Source organism: Tursiops truncatus, chromosome 2, assembly GCF_011762595.2.
Source record: "Tursiops truncatus isolate mTurTru1 chromosome 2, mTurTru1.mat.Y, whole genome shotgun sequence".
Classification (NCBI taxonomy): domain Eukaryota; kingdom Metazoa; phylum Chordata; class Mammalia; order Artiodactyla; family Delphinidae; genus Tursiops; species Tursiops truncatus.
Window position 1 is genome coordinate 27,714,297 of NC_047035.1, and position 17,804 is coordinate 27,732,100.

Here is a 17,804-nt window from a genome sequence, read left to right on the forward strand (position 1 = left end):
TTAATAGTTTCCATGAACTTTTCTTCAGGAAATTGTACCTAATAAGAACAAATACCACAAGTTCAGTTTGTTAGCTGTTCAAATGATATTTTGGACCAATTGTTTTTCATTTTCTGGAGTTTCTGCTGTCATCCCTGTCCTCTGCATAAGGAATTCACATAAATTGATATTATGGGCTAAATTATCCCCCCCCCCCAAATTCATATGTTGAGTCCTAACTCTGCATACCTCAGTATGGCACTACACTTGGAGACCGGGCTTTTATAGAGGTAATTAAGGTTAAATGAGGTCATTAGGGTGGGCCCTAATCCAATATGCCCCAGTGTTCTTATAAGAAGAGGAAATTTGGACACAGCCCTGTGTGCACAGAGGAAAGAACATGTGAAGACAGAGGGAGAAGACAGCAATTTTACCAGCCAAGGAAAGAGGCCCTAGAAGAAATCATCATTTCAACACTTTGATCTCAGATTTCTAGCCTCCAGAACTGTGACAAAATAAATTTCTGTTGTTTAAGCCACCCAGTTTGGTACTTTGATATGGCAGCCTTAGCAAACTAATACAAGCAATAAGCATTTTGCTTCATCAGACTTAGATATCTCCTGATTTGGTTTAGTCAGCCATTAAAAAAAGTATATCAGGGCTACCCTGGTAGCGCAGTGATTGGGAGTCCACCTGCCGATGCAGGGGACACGGGTTCGTGCCCCGGTCCAGGAGGATCCCATGTGCCGCGGGGCGGCTGGGCCCGTGAGCCATGGCTGCTGAGCCTGTGCGTCCAGAGCCTGTGCTCCGCAACGGGAGAGGCCACAGCAGTGAGAGGCCCGCGTACAGCAAAAAAAAAAAAAAGTATATATCAAATGCTAATTGAGTTTGACAAGTTTATCATAAATTGCAGTTTTTTAAAATACAAAGTTTCAATGAAAACAGGACAAAGCAAAAACTGTAGGTTGGTTAACGAGTCCCATAACACCTATTCTCACAATGCCCTTAGAGTTCCACTCTCATTCCATTAGAAAAGAAAGCTGTGGTGGTATTGCGAAGATACCAAAAAAGTCAATGAAGGGAGTCTTGTTGTCTTCATCTGTAAATTAAGAATAGAGCTATATAGTTTCTTGGTCTTTTCCAGCTCTGAAATAATACTATAGATCTCTAGATGGAAGGCTTTGGATTTATTAATTAACTGAGTACCTAACATAAGCCAGGCACTGTTCTTGCCATGGGGATACAGCAGCAAACAAAAATAGACAAAATCCATACCTTCATATAGCTTACATTCTAGTGAGAGAAGATAGACGATAAGCAAATAAAATATATATTGAATTAAATGGTCGTACGTGCAAAGGAGAGATGAGAGAAGGGGAAAGAAGAAAAAACAAGTAAAAATTGCTAGAAACAGCTTTTCACGCCATGCTAAAACGGGAAAAGGATTGAGAATTCGGGGTACTAGGGAGAAGAGATCTTGGGACACATGAGTACCGAAGCCGGGAACACCTGGTGCGCATGCGCATTGGGGTGTCAGGGACTAGAGGGTGTTCTCGGCGGGGCAGCTGAGAAGCGCATGCTCGCGGGATCGCGCGTGCGTGAGCCTCGCGTGCACGAGCCTTGCGAGCCAACGTGCGCGCGTCCGGCGTCCGAGGCGGTTGGTGTCAGGGAGTTGTTGAGGCGCGATACGAGGTGACTTGGGGAAAAGCACGCGACGAAAGGATGATTCTGGGAGCTCTTCTACCACTGGAAGGGCCCTGGCGACCGCTGCGGGCCAACTTTACGGGCCAGCTGCGCAGGGGCTCCGGGAGGCCCCCTGGCCTGCCTTCAGCGGGGCGCCCGAGCCTGGGCAGGCTGGGGTTTCTGGTTGCCGGCTGGGGTTTCTGGTTGCCAGCTGGGGGAGGGGATGGGGGTGGAGCTTGGGTCTGGCGGGGTAGGCGGCCTCCGCCCTGCTCCCCGAAGCTTTCTTATTAGCTCGGAACCCGGATGGAGTCGTCCCGTTTGTCCCAGGAGCCCTGAAAGGACTGGGATATAATCAGGAAATCGTTGAGTTGGGTAGCAGTCGGAATACGTATTAAACGTTTACCTCTCATTTTTTGCCAGCTGCAAAGTTCATGATGTTAGAAATCGTCAGATCTGCAATTATCGCTCTGATTTTACCGGGTTTGAAAAACTAGCCCTACCACTTGCGAGAGGTCCCCCCCCATGCTGCTCTCAGCTGTGAAGGGAGGGGACCTTTAATTGCACTATAATCTTATTTTTTTTACCTGTCAGAAAACTTAAAATCAAGTTTAAACAGCCCCTTGCCATCATGATTATTGCCAAGGTAGTTTGAAGCCATCTGTAAAGACCAAAATACAAAATAATAGTAAGGGCCTTCTGAAAACTTATCAAAGTAATACATGAACAAGATTTAAAAATCAAATACAGAACGGCTTATAATGACAAGGAATTTTCCTGTCCTATCCTTTCCCATTCTTAGTCTGTTTCCCCTGAGATAACTACATTTAGCCAATAATAATAATAATTATTATTAATCTTAATCTCTTCTTGACATAATTTGATTTTATTTCCTTTTGTTCCTTCACCCTAGTTATTACAGTGTCTTAACACTTCATTATAAGTTTTTTCTAAAAGTCATGGTTATTGTGTAATGTATAAATGTTGTGAAACTAGCTTGGACTTTTTTTTTCATGAATAATTTCTAGCTAATGTTTCTTAGCGTAATTTAGGCATCTGTTTTTGGTGAAGTGATTAGCATTTTGAACATGTCTTTGCAGGTCAACTTCAAGTGTGATTATGATTTCACTTTAGGGCATATGGGATTTAGAGAGGAGCAATAAAAATTATGAAATTATGAATGCTGTCTTGGATGTTAAAATCACTGCACCAAACAAGAGCTGTGTGATCTGCCTAGAGATCAGAGCTATAATTTGTTTTGTTTTGTTTTACAATGTGGTTTAGTAAGAGATTTCATTTACCTCAAATATTTCTTTATAAAGCTTGAGAGAAATGGTTGATGCCGTGTAACTCCGAAGCTTTAAATGTGTGTGTGTGTGTTTTGTTTTGTTTTTCCTCCCATAGGCAATTATTTCCAGTCAGAAAAGGGAACCAGTGCCTGGCTTTCTCACCAGCTTTCTACCTGCCATGATCAAGTGCTTGTCAGTTGAAGTACAAGCCAGGTTGCGTTCTGGTTTGGCTATATGCTCCTTAGGCCAGTGTGTTGAGGAGCTTGCCCTCAATAGTATTGATGCTGAGGCAAAATGTGTGGCTGTCAGGGTAAACATGGAAACCTTCCAAGTTCAGGTGATAGACAATGGATTTGGGATGGGGAGTGATGATGTAGACAAGGTGGGAAATCGTTATTTCACTAGTAAATGCGACTCTGTACAGGACTTGGAGAACCCGAGGTTTTATGGTTTCCGAGGGGAGGCCTTGGCCAGTATAGCTGACATGGCCAGTGCTGTGGAAATTTCATCCAAGAAAAACAAGTCAATGAAAACTTTTGTGAAGCTGTTTCAGAATGGAAAAGTCCTGAAAGCTTGTGAAGCTGACTTGACTCGACCAAGTGCTGGGACAACAGTCACCGTATATAACCTGTTTTATCAGTTACCTGTAAGGAGGAAATGCATGGATCCTAGACTGGAGTTTGAGAAGGTTAGGCAGAGGATAGAAGCTCTCTCACTCATGCACCCTTCCATTTCTTTCTCTTTGAGAAATGATGTTTCTGGTTCCATGGTTCTTCAGCTCCCTAAAACCAAAGACATATGTTCCCGATTTTGTCAAATCTATGGACTGGGTAAGTCCCAAAAGTTAAGAGAAATAGATTTTAAATATAAGGAGTTTGAGCTTAGTGGCTATATCAGCTCTGAAGCACATTATAATAAGAATATGCAGTTTTTGTTTGTGAACAAGAGGCTAGTTTTAAGGACAAAGTTGCATAAACTCATTGACTTTTTATTAAGGAAAGAAAGCATTATATGCAAGCCAAAGAACGGCTCTGCCAGTAGGCAAACGAATTCAAGTCCTCGGCCTCGGTCTAGCCCAGAACTCCATGGTATATATGTAATCAACATGCAGTGCCACTTCTGTGAGTATGACGTGTGCCTGGAGCCAGCAAAAACTCTGATTGAGTTTCAGAACTGGGATACTGTTTTGGTTTGTATTCAGGAAGGAGTAAAAATGTTTTTAAAGAAAGAAAAATTATTTGTGGAATTATCAAGTGAAGACCTTAAGGAATTTAGTGAAGAAAATGAGTTTAGTTTATTTAGTGCCACTCTTCAGAAGCAAGTGTCCTCTGATGAGAAGTGTGACCAGGTCAATTTCCAAGAAGCATGTAATAATATTTTGGATTCCTGTGAAATGTTTAATTTGCAATCAAAAGCTGTGAAAAGAAAAGCTCCTGTAGAAAACATAAGCACACAGAATTCTAGGGATTCGGAAGCTATCAGAAAAAAGACAAATGATTCATTTTTGTATACTTACAAATCCGATGGGCCAGCCCATAGTAAAATGGAGTCATCTTTACAAAACGAAGATAGCGCTTGCTCAGAGTCAAGGATCTTAGAACAAGAGACAGCTGAAGCATCAGAATCAGGAGCAAATGAGAAACATAAAAAGTCTTGCTTGGAACTTAACTCTTCAGAAAATCCATGTGGAGCCAGTTCAGAAATGTCTGCAAGCCCTTTTCAGACACTTTATCACTTGGAGGGGAGTGGAGAAGGTCTAGAAATACAGAAAGTAAGTACTACTGCTAATGGCATGGCTGCCAACATCCTGAAAAATAATAGAATTCAGAATCAACCAGAGAGATTTAAAGATGCTACTGAAATGGGATGCCAACCTCTGCCTGTTGAGACAACATTCTCGGGAGCACATGGTGCTCAGAGAGAAGAGAAAAGAAAAGAAGAACCTAGTAATTGTGGAAGAATAAATGTTTTTAGTTATGGGCAAGTTAAATTATGTTCCACTGGCTTCATAACTCATGTGGTACAAAATGAGCAAACTAAATCAACTGAAACAGAACATTTATGTAACAATTATGTTCAACCTGGTTTTGTGAGTGCCAAAGAAACATTTGGAAATAGAACATGCCATTCATTTGAGACTCCAAACACCAAAGATTTAACCACCACTTTAAGTAAAGAATTTGCTCAACTGCCCAACAAAAGATTGTGCAGAACAAATATAAGTTATGGGCTAGAGAACAAACCTATAGAAACTTATAAAAATTTTGCTATTTTTCAGGAAAGTAGTAAAAAATCGTACACAGGTTGCTTACCACCTGACACATCCTCTTTCACTTGGGGTAGACATGGTTCAAATGGTAGTAAGAACACAGGTAAGTTGATTTGTTCTGCCAAACCCATAGCTCATAAGAAGCTAAGCTTAAGTTCACAACTAGGATCTTTAGAGAAGTTTAAGAGGCAATATGGGAAGGTTAAAAATCCTCCGAATACAGAAGTGGAGGAAAGTATCACTTCAGAAATCACTACCGATCTCAGTCCTCAGGTTGAACCTGACATTCTGTGGAAAGACCAAAACCACTTAGACAACTCCGGTATTTGTAAAATCACTACTATGAAACATGATGATTCAAATAGTAGTTGTCAACCAGTAAGTCACATGTTTTATTCAGAAAAGTTACCATTCTCCAAGGAAGACAGTTGTTTGGAAGAACAGATGCCTTGCTTAAGAGAAAGCCCTATACCTCTACAGGAGTTATCTCATTTTAACAGAAAGCCTTTGGATGTTGAGAAGTCACCTGAATCACTAGCCTTTAAATTATCCAGATTGAAAGACTCCGAAAGAGAGACCCAAACAATGGAGATGATGAGTCATTTTAATGAACTTTCACAATCACATTCCAGTAGGAAAGACAGTGACTTGTCCAGTGGGCTAACCCTAGATTCTTGTAAGTTATTTAAAAATGAGCATAAAAAAACAGAAAGTGGCGACATCCCAGTGTCGGACTCTGTCACACAGGGTAATCCCTTCAATAAAGACAGTGAAACACATGCTAACCGCAATACAACAGAGAACGCTGTGATGTCAGAAACTCCTTTAGTACTGCCCTATGATCATTCTACAGTTATCGGTAAGGATTCAGATGTTCTTATAGCTTCAGAACAACAGATTGGAAGTCCTAACTCTCCGAGTAGAATGTTAGTGCGTCACGGAGAAGATTCCACAGCTGGCCAAAATGGAACTTGTTGTCAGAGTGAGGAATCTATAGCAAGAACTTGTTCTGAAAATGAAGAGTCCAACACATGTTCTTTGGATTGGCAGCAGCATTTTGACGTAGCCCTGGGAAGAATGGTTTACGTCAACAAGCTAACAGGACTTAGCACATTCACCGCTCCCACTGAGGACGTTCGGGCTGCTTGTACTAAAGACCTGACAACTATGGCTGTGGATGTTCTACTTGAGAATGGTAAGTATATGGTGTTCACTGGCATGAATGCTTTGGAAGGTGGGAATAATGGCTGAGGAGTAAGAAAATCATGTTCAAAGAGATTATCTCAGCAGATAGAATATTTTGAAGCTTAATTATAAAATGTATGTGAAAAGTCTCCAGGTCTATTATTATGTAAACATAAAAATACAGTGAAAGAATGATACAGAATGGAAGTGTATGTATACGTGTCTATGGGTGTAGGTATGTGCAAGAGGGTGAGACAGTTTTTAATGAAAATGGTGCTATTGATAGTTGAGAAGATCTACAGTGTTTCCCTACCCCACTTTCCCCTCTCTCCCAAACACACAACTCTCTAAGAAATTTGTCTTTAAAGGCACCTGCAATGCCAGCGTGGTATTTTTCTGGAAGTTGCTCTCTGCAGCTCCCAGGTAAAGGGCCAGAATGATCCTGTAATCATCCTAGGTTTCCCAGGAAAATCTATGGCTCAGTACAGTAGTATATTTATAAACTTTTTTTTTTTTAAAGAAAAAAACTTGACCATAAATTTTGGGGAATATAGTTTAAGTATGTATTTTTATAATCATACATTTCAAATGTACTTTATTATAATACATATGCTAATAATCTTGATCTGTATAAGTGGCTGTTATTCAGAAAGACAATAATGTGGCTTTTAGATCAGACCACAAGGCCACATTGGAGCCTAGGCTAGGACTCTGAGTTCCCAGGTCTCAGGCAGCATTAAAAGTGACATTGTTTTGGCAGCGTGTTGAGAGCCAGATGCTGGGAGATGGTAAAACTGATTTCCATCTGGCAATAATCTTGGTTTTGCATCAGGATGATAAACACTAAATGTTCATCTGTATTAAAAGTCTTGAATGTTGCAAAAGAATGTAAATAGTATGAAGGTAATTGCACATTAACTTATAATTTCTCCCTAGGATAAGTATCTCTAACAGGAGGCTCTGATTTATTTAAGGTTAAATAAGGCTTTTATTTTTCAATGGTTTCCAGTTTTTTTCCTTGTGAAAAAAATAATCACTGTAGTAACTTTCAAAATATTAAATAGAAGAAAACCCTTTTCTTCAGTACTGCTCCTGAGACTAGCAGGCGGCTCGTAAAGACACACGTGTTTTTCAACGTATGTAGTTTTGTGTCCTGATTTATAGTGAATGCTTATCGGAGGTAAATCTAAGGCACTGGCACCTCATCTTCCTGAAATGCAACTGCTTCTGATGTGGTGACAAAAAATAACTGGATCACATTAAACTGACATGGTTGTTGCTAAAACAAAGGGGGGCAATGTTGGCTGCCATGCTCAACCTAAACATCTGCTCCTGTTAAACAAATCTAGATGTGTAAAACACTTCAACCTGCTCAACGCCTGCGTTAGCAAGTCTTGTGGTGAACTTTTGAGAGTCATGTTAAGTCAGAGATTCATAATGAGAAATTAAGTAGTTATAGGGTCTAGAAACTAGTTCGAAGAAAAGATGGCTTCCGAGCACGCTCCATTCACAGGGAGGAAATGGCCGGAAATGGCTGGTGCGTAGCAGAACAGTAGGACTTGTTGAACCACCCATAAAACATCACATGAGATGAACTGTTAAGAGGTAAATTTAACTGGACAGAAGAGAGGATCTATAAAGGTAATTTTAAGGAATAGTGTCAAGTCTCCAAGCCCTGGTAGTTTTTTTCTTTAAAATGTCTTTAACGCTGTCCTTTCTGTTAATAGTGACACAACCTTATTTCACCTCACACTTTACTTTTATCATTCTGAATTTATCTCTCTCCAGTTTTTGTCCAACACGTTTATCTTTTTGAAATAATAGTTTCATCATGTTTTGCCCCTGTTTAAAACTGTCAAATTCAGCATTGTTCCTAAAACTCAAATCTTATCATCCTTCAGAGAGGAGGGTAGAATTTGGGCCAGATCTTACTGGACTTTGGAATTTAAGTTGTGAACCTTTCATTCATTCATCTATTCACTTATTCACTCATTTGCTGGTCATTCACACTGTGTTTGGAGCTGCCACATTGCAGATTAACTGGCTTTGCTTTCAAGAGTCCACAGTCTATTAGGGAGGACAGCCATCTAAACAATTATAATATGATGAGATAAATGTTAGACACATACTGGGCACACACACATATAGAGAGACACATATATTGGGAATGAGAGGCATGAAAATTGGGGATCTATTCTTCCTCATTCTGTCTGATATAGATGGCTAATAGGACTAAGCATTAATGCAGATTCCTAAGTTAGCAGAATAATTTCATTAAAGAACTTCCGACTCAATCTGTTGTTTAGTAGTCTGCTTTATGTCTTAATTCAGTTTGTGCAGAAAGAGATTTTATGTAACTTAATTTTTTAATAGTTTATTTTTTGAGTTCAAATGTCTAGGTTTTTCTTTTTTATATTTAGGATCTCAGTACAGGTGTCATCCTTTTAGAAGCGACCTTGTTCTTCCTTTCCTTCCTAGAGCCCGGGAAGAGAGGACTGTGATGAGACAGAATAACAGAGGTAGGGGCATTAACAGAGATTGCCAGAACACCTAGTACATACTGTGCCACCTAGCTTAAAGAAAACAAAGCAGCGTTGTGTTATTGAGCTTGATCAGTGCCAGCTGTGCCTTCCTGGAACCAGGAATTCCCCACGGTCCTGTTTAACAGCAGAACTAAGTAATTCAGTGCATGCATTTAGATCAGAAATTACTTTTCCAGACGAGGTCAATACTGTGTGATCATGCAGTCTGTGGTGCCTTGTGATTGAGAAAATGTTTCTTATTTGTAAAGATTGGAGCTGAGTCCATATTGCATTAGTTTTATATAAGCAAAATTCTTATCTGCAAAAAAAGCTACAGACATTTATCATTTTTCTTTTCTTCATTTCTAAAAATAGATAAGGTATATTTTTACCTAAAAGAAGTGAGGCTACTAATTTGAACTGGTTTTTCTTCTGGACTTGTATTCTGAAATATCTGGTGCAAATAGTTTGGAGAAAAAGCTATAGTGCCAGAAGATACAGTCATCAAGTTTAGTTTAAAAAGTAACAGATCAAAACAATTTAGAGATACAGCAAACGCTGCACATTTGCAGTATGTGGGAACATTGTGTCTGATCTTTGGTCTTGAGGCTGCACCACACCAAGCATGAGACACCATTCACCATTCACCCACTTCCCTGAGGCTCTTGATGCCAACTTTACTTGTCCCCTTTTGCTGTAGCTACTGGGGATGGTGCTGTTGGTCCCGAATCGCTTCAGTCTTTGTTCTCAGAATGGGACAACCCAGTATTTGCCCGTTATCCAGAGGTAGGTCTGCAGCAATTTTTCTTTGCTTGTTATTTGAAAATTTGAATTTCATTTAAATTGGGTATGGACACGAATGACTATATTCATTTGTAATTATGAATGGCAAGTGAGCATGTTTCCAAATAATTTATTTGGAAATTAATATTTACTGTAGAGAGGAGGAATCAGAATTCATAGCAGTTTGGAAGCTCGGACATTTTGGATTATACATGTGTAACCACTTTGTGAATAGTGAGTGTGTTACCACTCTCAGAAACCCTGACTTGCAGCTTTAGCAAAGTATTTAGGGTGGTGGTAATAAAAACTGTTATCATTAGATAAAGCAGTGGATCTTCTGCTAGAGGAACAGTTCACCACTGGACCTGAGTATGCATCCTCTCCTCAGTGGGTTATCACACAATGCGCTTTGTGTGTTGTGATACAGGTGTAGAGTATATGAGCATTTGTTACTGATTCATCAGTTAAGATGTCTTTAAGGACTTGCTCATGAAGCGCAGGCAAATTGTTATTCTGAAAGTATTGGTGTTTGTCAGTAATTTTCTGTATAAACAAAAATTATTATTTAAGAGTAATAGTTCATAAAGCCTTTTGAATTTTTATAAGTTCCCTGAATTCAACCCACCTCTAATAGGTTCTGTGAAAATGAATGTTTGTAAGGCACTTTGAGATCTTGGGTAAAACAGTTCTGCAGACATAAAAGATTACAGTGTAAATGACGTTTGATCTGGGTCTTTCTAGGTTGCTGTTGACGTTAGCAGCGGCCAGGCTGAGAGCCTAGCAGTTAAAATTCACAACATCTTGTATCCTTATCGTTTCACCAAAGAAATGATTCACTCCATGCAGGTAAAAGATTGACTGTAAAATCTCATTAAAATATGTATATATATATATAAGACCTAAGCTAGACTAACTCTTGTGAAATTGGATTTATTTGATGATATAGACCATCCTGGTCAAGGCACATGTGTTCTTTTTAATCTTACTGAAACTTTTATCATCAGAAGAAAAAGCGAAGGATTAATTATAATTACAAAGAAAAAAGTGTCCTTTGTAGTGTGAGCAGGTTTGGAGGGATGAATTATGGATTCAGGCTCACAGTTTCAAGGATTATATATTGACTTTCTATACTGACAATAATTTGTATTTGTAAATCAACCAAGTAATGTAGAGAAGTTGTCCTTAACTGTGCAACAATACCCCTTTTTAAATGACCCTCTATTGTATGAGGCTACAAATGATATGGCTTAGGAGACCCCAGATTGAGGAGTTCCATTAACAGAAGGGACCCCTTCTCTCATCTGCTTTTCTAGTTTGCCCTATCTCTACGCCACTCAGGCTGTCTTCATCTCCTTATTTTCAGTATGGAAACAAATCAGGAGGTTAGACCGATCTAGGCAGAGCAGAGCCACCAAGGTCTGAAGCCACCGGTGGCTTTTAACTTACTGCTTTAATGGACTAGCTCCTACAAGATGGGTTTCCTTGCTTTTGCATACATTTTCCAAATTTTTTTCAGACCTATTTGTTAGCAATCTCTGGTCGTATTAATAAATCTCTAGTCATATCACCTGTTAATAAGAGTCATTCTGTTGGGAACATTTCAAATCTACTTGAAAGTTTTATTAGCATTAATCCTCTTAGATGCCTCAGTCTGTTTCCTTGTAGTCTCTCCTTTTGTCTTCTGATCACTCTACTTGCCTATTCTTTTTTCCTTCCTAATGACTCCCTCAGGTTCATCAGCACCTGTCCTCAGTCTTAGATATGAATGTTATAATGCAAACAACTTTAAATTAAGTACAGTTTTGTCTCTCTCTATGCAGATAAGCCTTTGTTAATCTTTATTTAGTATTGTACCACTTCTTTGAATGTATGGCAGGTTCTCCAGCAAGTGGATAACAAGTTTATTGCCTGTGTAATGAGCACTAGGACTGAAGAGAATGGCGAGGCAGGTAAGAATGAGGTTTAGCCTCAGTAACCAGCTGGTCTTCTTTTTTTTTTTTAATTAATTAATTTATTTGTTTGTTTGTTTTTATTTTTGGCTGCGTTGGGTCTTCGTTGCTATGCGCAGGCTTTCTCTAGTTGTGGTGAGCAGGGGCTACTCTTCGTTGTGGTGCGTGGGCTTCTCATTGCGGTGGCTTCTCCTGTTGTGGAGCAGGGGCTCTAGGCGCGCAGGCTTCAGTAGTTGTGGCTTGCGGTCTCTTGAGCGCAGGCTCAGTAGTTGTGGTGCACGGGCTTAGTTGCTCCACAGCATGTGGGATCTTCCCAGGCCAAGGCTCGAACCTGTGTTCCTTGCATTGGCAGGCAGATTCTTAACCACTGCACCACCAGGGAAGCCCCAGCTGGTCTTCTGACAGCCTCCTTTTAAGGTTACTTTTTTTATATACGACACAGTTTCAATGATTTGGACAGATTAGGAAAAACCAACCTAAATTAATATTATGAAACAACAGTTTTAAAGTCCATTTAGTTTTATATACATAGACATGTATATACATGTTAAACTATGAAGAGTGGTTACCTTGGGAGTGCGAATGGAAATGGGCAGAGGGGAAATTTCATCTTTTACTCTTTAAAATATTTTATAGTCTTTGACTTTTTAATAATGTTTTAATGTGTTCCCTTTATAATAATAGAAAGTTTATATGATGAACTCTGATAGATTTATCAAGAGTTACATATAATCTCTTGGTGACCTGCTTTAATAAAACAACAAGAATTTGTAAATAATAACATTAACTCATTCAACAAATATTGATTGAGTGCCTATTGCATGCCAGGAACTGTGCTAGGGATACAATGGTGGGAGAAAATATTCATGCAAGAGAAACAGATAGTTACACAAACAATTAAAATTTTAACTCTAGTGTTATGGAGGAGAGAAACAAGATGCTGTAAGAATCTGTATTGGGAGATTTGATTTAGTAGGGAGGTCAGGGAAGGTTTTGTGGGTAAAGTGAGATCTGAAGTATAAGTTTAGGTAAGGAAAGGAGGGAGGAGTATTCTGGGCAGAGGGAATAATATGCAATTTGTGCTTTCCTCTCCTTCAGTGATAGGAAGCAGGGCAAGCGCTTCCTTGTGTGAGAGCAGGAGACAGGCTAGACAAGTAGGTTGCAGCCAGATCTTAAAGACCAGTTACAAGCTTCGTCTTCCTCCCAACACCAATTGGAAACAATTGAAGGCTTTTTGTTTTCTTTTTTATTGTTTGTTTTCGCAGCGGCACATGTCACATCACATTTGCATTTTGAAAATACTGCTCTGGCTGCAGTGTGGAGCCTGGAGCGCGTGTCGAGATGGAGTCCCAGTAACTGCAGAGAGACTGTTAGGAGATTGTTGCAATATCTAAGAAATGATGGTTAGCTGGGATCAGGGTGACCTAGAGAGAAAGATATTTAGGAGATAAAGTCAGCAGGACTTGGTGATGGATTGGATATGGGGAAGGTATATCAAAGATGACTCCTGGTTTTCTGACCTATGTAACTGAGTGGATGATGTTGCAGGACGACGAGGTTGGAGAAGAAGCAGGCAAGAAGGGTGAAAATCATGAGTTCAGTCTGAAATCCCTTTGAAATGTTCAAGAATGTGTCAGGAATATTACAGGTCTAGGATGCGAGAAGCATTCTGACATGGAGATCTAAATCTGAGCTGTCAGCATAAAGTCAGTCACTGAAGTCATGTGTATAAATTTTATCACCTAGAAGAAGAATGAAGAGTGAGGAGGGGAAGAGAGATTCTGAATCTAGAGTAATTCCGCCATTTAATAGCTGGGTAGAAAAGGGTGAACCAGCAAGAGAGGTTATGAAACAACAGAAATAGGAAGAAAACAAGCAAAGGTTGTGTTGCAAAGCCAAGACTTTGTACTAAGTGCTGCCGAGAGGTTAAGATGAGGACCAAAATTATCTGTTAGGTTTCCAGACAGTGGAGGTCAGGGACTTCAGATGAGAGCTGTTTCAGAGAAGACATAGGACAGGAGAGACTCCAAAATCTGTGACATGGAAGAGGGACTAAGGAGAGTGAGGGTGCAAGGCTTTTTTCTTAACTGGGAGACTCTCGAGCCATTTACAAGGAATGCTTGATCCTGTCAGGCTCTGGAAAAGGCCTGAGTGGCTGAGTCCTGAGCACCACTGGAGGAGGTGGCTCCCGATGGGTAGACCTGCAGGCGAGAGCTTCTAAAGTTTGAAAGCAGTTCATTCTCTTTGTACTTCAAAATATTCTTTTTTATCTTGTTTACAGTATAAATTTATTTAGTAAATGTCACCACAGATCAAAGGTAAAGTAACCAAAAGTTTTGTCGTAATTATCATAAATATAGAATTAGTGAAGGTCAAATTCTAGTAGTCTTACTACTTCTAGAAAGTGAGTAGATTGTTTTCTAAAGTTTTTTTTTTTTTAATTAATTATTTATTTTTGGCTGTGTTGGGTCTTCGTTTACTGTGCGAGAGCTTTCTGTAGTTGCGGCGAGCGGGGGCCACTCTTCATCGCGGTGCGCGGGCCTCTCACTGTCATGGCCTCTTTTGTGGCAGAGCACAGGATCCAGACGCGCAGGCTCAGTAGTTGTGGCTCACGGGCCCAGTTGCTCCGCGGCATGTGGAATTCTTCCCAGACCCAGGCTCGAACCCGTGTCCCCTACATTGGCAGGCAGATTCTCAACCACTAGCGCCACCAGGGAAGCCCCTAAAGTTTTGATTACCTGGAATTCTTTGTTGTTTAACACCAAAATCTCTACTAATGGCACCTGAGACGGGTGTAGCCACAAAATCTCCAGACAGTTAAATTTCTCTTGAGATTCTGGATTGTTACGGTATTGGTTAGCTGCCATCAAGGAGTACTTTTATATAAAGAATTTTTTGAAATCAAAATGTAAGTATTTTTATTGTTGCTCACAAATACCAAAAGCAACCTATTCCTATAATTGAGTTACTTTTATTTTAATATTTGCACATATTTTTAATGGATAAATATACTGTTGTTTTACATTATTGTGAAATTAATGCCATATAATGGCATTTTTTATTGCATGTTTCCACCTATAATAAAATACAGTTGTTCAGTTATGATCCTCTAAAGAATAAGGATTCATTCATTTATTCTGTAAATACTTACTGAGTGCCTGTTATGTGCCTAGTGCTATTATACATGCCAGGAATATAACAGACAAAAATTCTTGCCCTGATGAAGATTCTATTCTGTTATTTTGGAATATCAAAAATACAGCTCTGACATGAGTAAATTACCTTCATATATTCTGCTTCATTCAATGAATGGAAAATACCATGAACATTTTGTAGACTATAAATCATTCCTCCAGAGTCAGGTGCAGGATTGATTTCGTAGGGTCCCTGACTCTTGGTGACTCACATTGGCTCAGGTTTTGAGTTTGAGGTTACTCCCTCATAATTTATTATTTATTCCATTGTTCTGCCCAATACAGGATGTTCAGTATTCATCACAACCAGCTGCAACTCCTCCTATCCTCAAAGGAGTTTAAAATTCAACATTTTGGGGCCTGTTCTGTGGTTGAACATGCTGTCAGAAAAATCATAATCTTTTTATTTTTCAAGTCAGTAGCTCTTACGCCATGAATTTGATGGTGTCATACAAACAATTTTTTTAATCTTTAGTAGAAATAGGAAAAACAGGCATTATCTAGTTTGATCAAATTCAAGAGAACTTTTATTTCAATATAATCAGTAACAATAAACCTCAACCCTTTGGCCAAAAGTAATAAAATTACAAGCTAAAAAGATGTACTAATGTAATAGAGAATCAGTCCTCCTGTCAGTGAGAAAGGGATTTATTTCCCTGTAGGTTTGGCTTTGGGGTCAGGACATTGTGCTTCTCTCTTGCACCTGAGAGTGTAAAGCCTTGCTACTCAAAATCAAGGTCTGTAAATAACATCACCTGGGAGTTTGTTAGACTTGCACAATCTTGTGTCCCACCCCTAACCTACTGAATCAGAATCTGCATCTTAATAAGATCCCCAGGTGATTTGTCTGCTGTTCAAAGTTTGCAAAGCCTGAGTCTAGAGCTAGGCAAACTGTGGCCTGGGGGCTGGATCCAGCCATAACCTGTTTTTGTACAGCCAGGGAGATAAGAATGGTTTTTACTTTTTTTTTTTTAATTGACAGGTAGTTAATTTACCGTGTTACATTAGTTTCAGGTATACTACACTTTTAAATAGTAAAAAAAGAGCAAAGGAAGAGTTATATTTTTCGACACATTAAAATTATATGAAATTAATATTTCAGTGTCTGTAAAAAGTTTATTGGAACACAGCTACAATATTCACATGTCTATGGCGGCTTTGGTTCAGAATGAATATTTGAGTAGTTGTGACAGAAACCATGTGTCCCAAAAGCCTAAAATATTTACTGTGTGGCATTTCACAGAAAAATCTTGCTGACCTGTGATCTGAAGTGTAGTAGAATGCTTCATGGGTTCTGGGGCAGCTTGCGAATCAAGGTCAGCTGACTATAAAATGTGTGGTTTAATGATCCTTCATTGTATCAAATTTGAATTAATAAAGCAAAATCAGTATTTAAACATTAAGAATGTAGGGCTTTCACCATGTTTTAGAAATGGAATACTAATGAACTAAAGAGTTTTTCATCAGGGATACATTTGTTTTCGTTTTTCCCATAACTTTAACTTTGTAGGAAATAAAAGATACAGTTGTTATTGCTCAGTTTGTATGCTTCTCTTATGCTCATGTTGTTAAATAGTTTGAATTAAGCTTTTTCTCCCTCAACGCAACATGATTATTTTAATCTTGGCCTGAGAATTTGAAAGCCGGTGGTGCTTGCTGGTCTTCTAGGTGGAAACCTGCTAGTCTTGGTGGACCAGCATGCTGCCCATGAGCGCATCCGACTGGAGCAGCTGACCATTGGTAAGGATCTGCTGAGGACTAGGAAAGATTCGGGACTCCCCAGCAGAGTTAATGTACCTGAAAGAGTTTTTCTAACTGTGACTGTTGTGAAAAAAGATGAATTGTACGTTTTAAAAAATGAAGCTGAAAAAAAAAACTGTAAAGAAAAAAATGAAGCTGAAGCCTGCAGGTATGGCTTCTTTTATAATTGAAAGAAGGTAGTAGTTCACGTTACTAATTCAAACATGTGGGTCTTAACACATGGTCAAAGGCATATTTGCTGTATCCTTATCATCAACCCTAAAGATTAGGCTACTTTATTACAACTTTCAGCACAAAGATATGCCCCTCCACATGCCCGTGTGATCTTGGTTTACCTTCACAGTTCATCAGGCAGAGACTACCAAGCAGCTCAGAAGGCCCAATATATTGTTTTTATTTTAAAATTTAATTTGTTTTTGAATAGGTAGTATAATCCAATAGGCTCAAGTCTGAAAGGTACAAAAGGGAATAAAATAAGGTCTCTTTTCTACCCTTGCCCTTCATCCAACCTAGTTTCTCTCCCCAGAGGCAACCTGTATCACTAATTTGTTATGGATTCTTCCAAAGTCAATATGTGCTTTTTAATCTTTGCTACCCATTTTTCTCATATGAGGCAGTCTGTTCCCCAAGGTGTAAAATACCAGAGAAATCTTTACTCCTGTGGTCAAGTAATAAAAAACCCAAATGTTGTAGAGTTAGTTGAGGACCTAGGGAGGTATTTCATGGACTAGAATGGCAGTGATGTTACTTCCATGTTCACTTTTCCTTATAAAATGAAGACCTAAGAGTTGGGAAAGATACAATAAAAAGTGTTAGAAAAACTTTCTTGCTCTAGGCCCTGGACCATTTGAGAATAGTACTGACTGATTCTCTTCAGAGCCTGGGAAATCCTCTGGAAGAATGAGGGAGCCTTCTTGAGCCACCGGGTTGTGAAGTAAACCCCTTTTATCTCCCCAGTAATCCATATTAGTCAGCCTCTGTTACTGAAACCACATTTGTTGACTATCTACAGGAACATCGCATTGTTCATTTGAATGTAAGATTAAGTCTTATATTTCTTATTTAAGAAAATACTGCTAAAATGAATAAACAAACTAGATATTTACTAGTTTGACTTTAATAATGGAAATTCAGAGCCTAAAACTGAACACTGAACATGCTGCTAAGCATTCTAATAATTCCATGACTGTGTC

The 17,804-nt window shown here is 39.2% G+C and overlaps 1 protein-coding gene across 7 annotated transcripts in view; it reads left to right on the forward strand.

Moving 5' to 3' along the window:
- The first annotated feature begins 1,427 nt into the window (after positions 1–1,427).
- MLH3 (mutL homolog 3) overlaps positions 1,428–17,804 on the forward strand; it is a 28,249-nt gene continuing 11,872 nt past the window's right edge. The window contains exons 1-7 of one of the 7 annotated variants that reach the window (XR_012329900.1): positions 1,428–1,671; positions 3,064–6,412; positions 8,823–8,921; positions 9,625–9,710; positions 10,449–10,553; positions 11,584–11,656; positions 12,922–16,590. Coding sequence is in view for 5 of the 7 variants with exons in the window: in XM_004320211.4 (XP_004320259.1) it covers positions 3,127–6,412; positions 8,823–8,921; positions 9,625–9,710; positions 10,449–10,553; positions 11,584–11,656; positions 16,519–16,590 (3,721 nt within the window). In the remaining 2 variants the exon portion in view is untranslated. The other 6 variants (XR_012329899.1, XM_004320211.4, XM_073800221.1 and 3 more) reach the window with 6 other exon arrangements.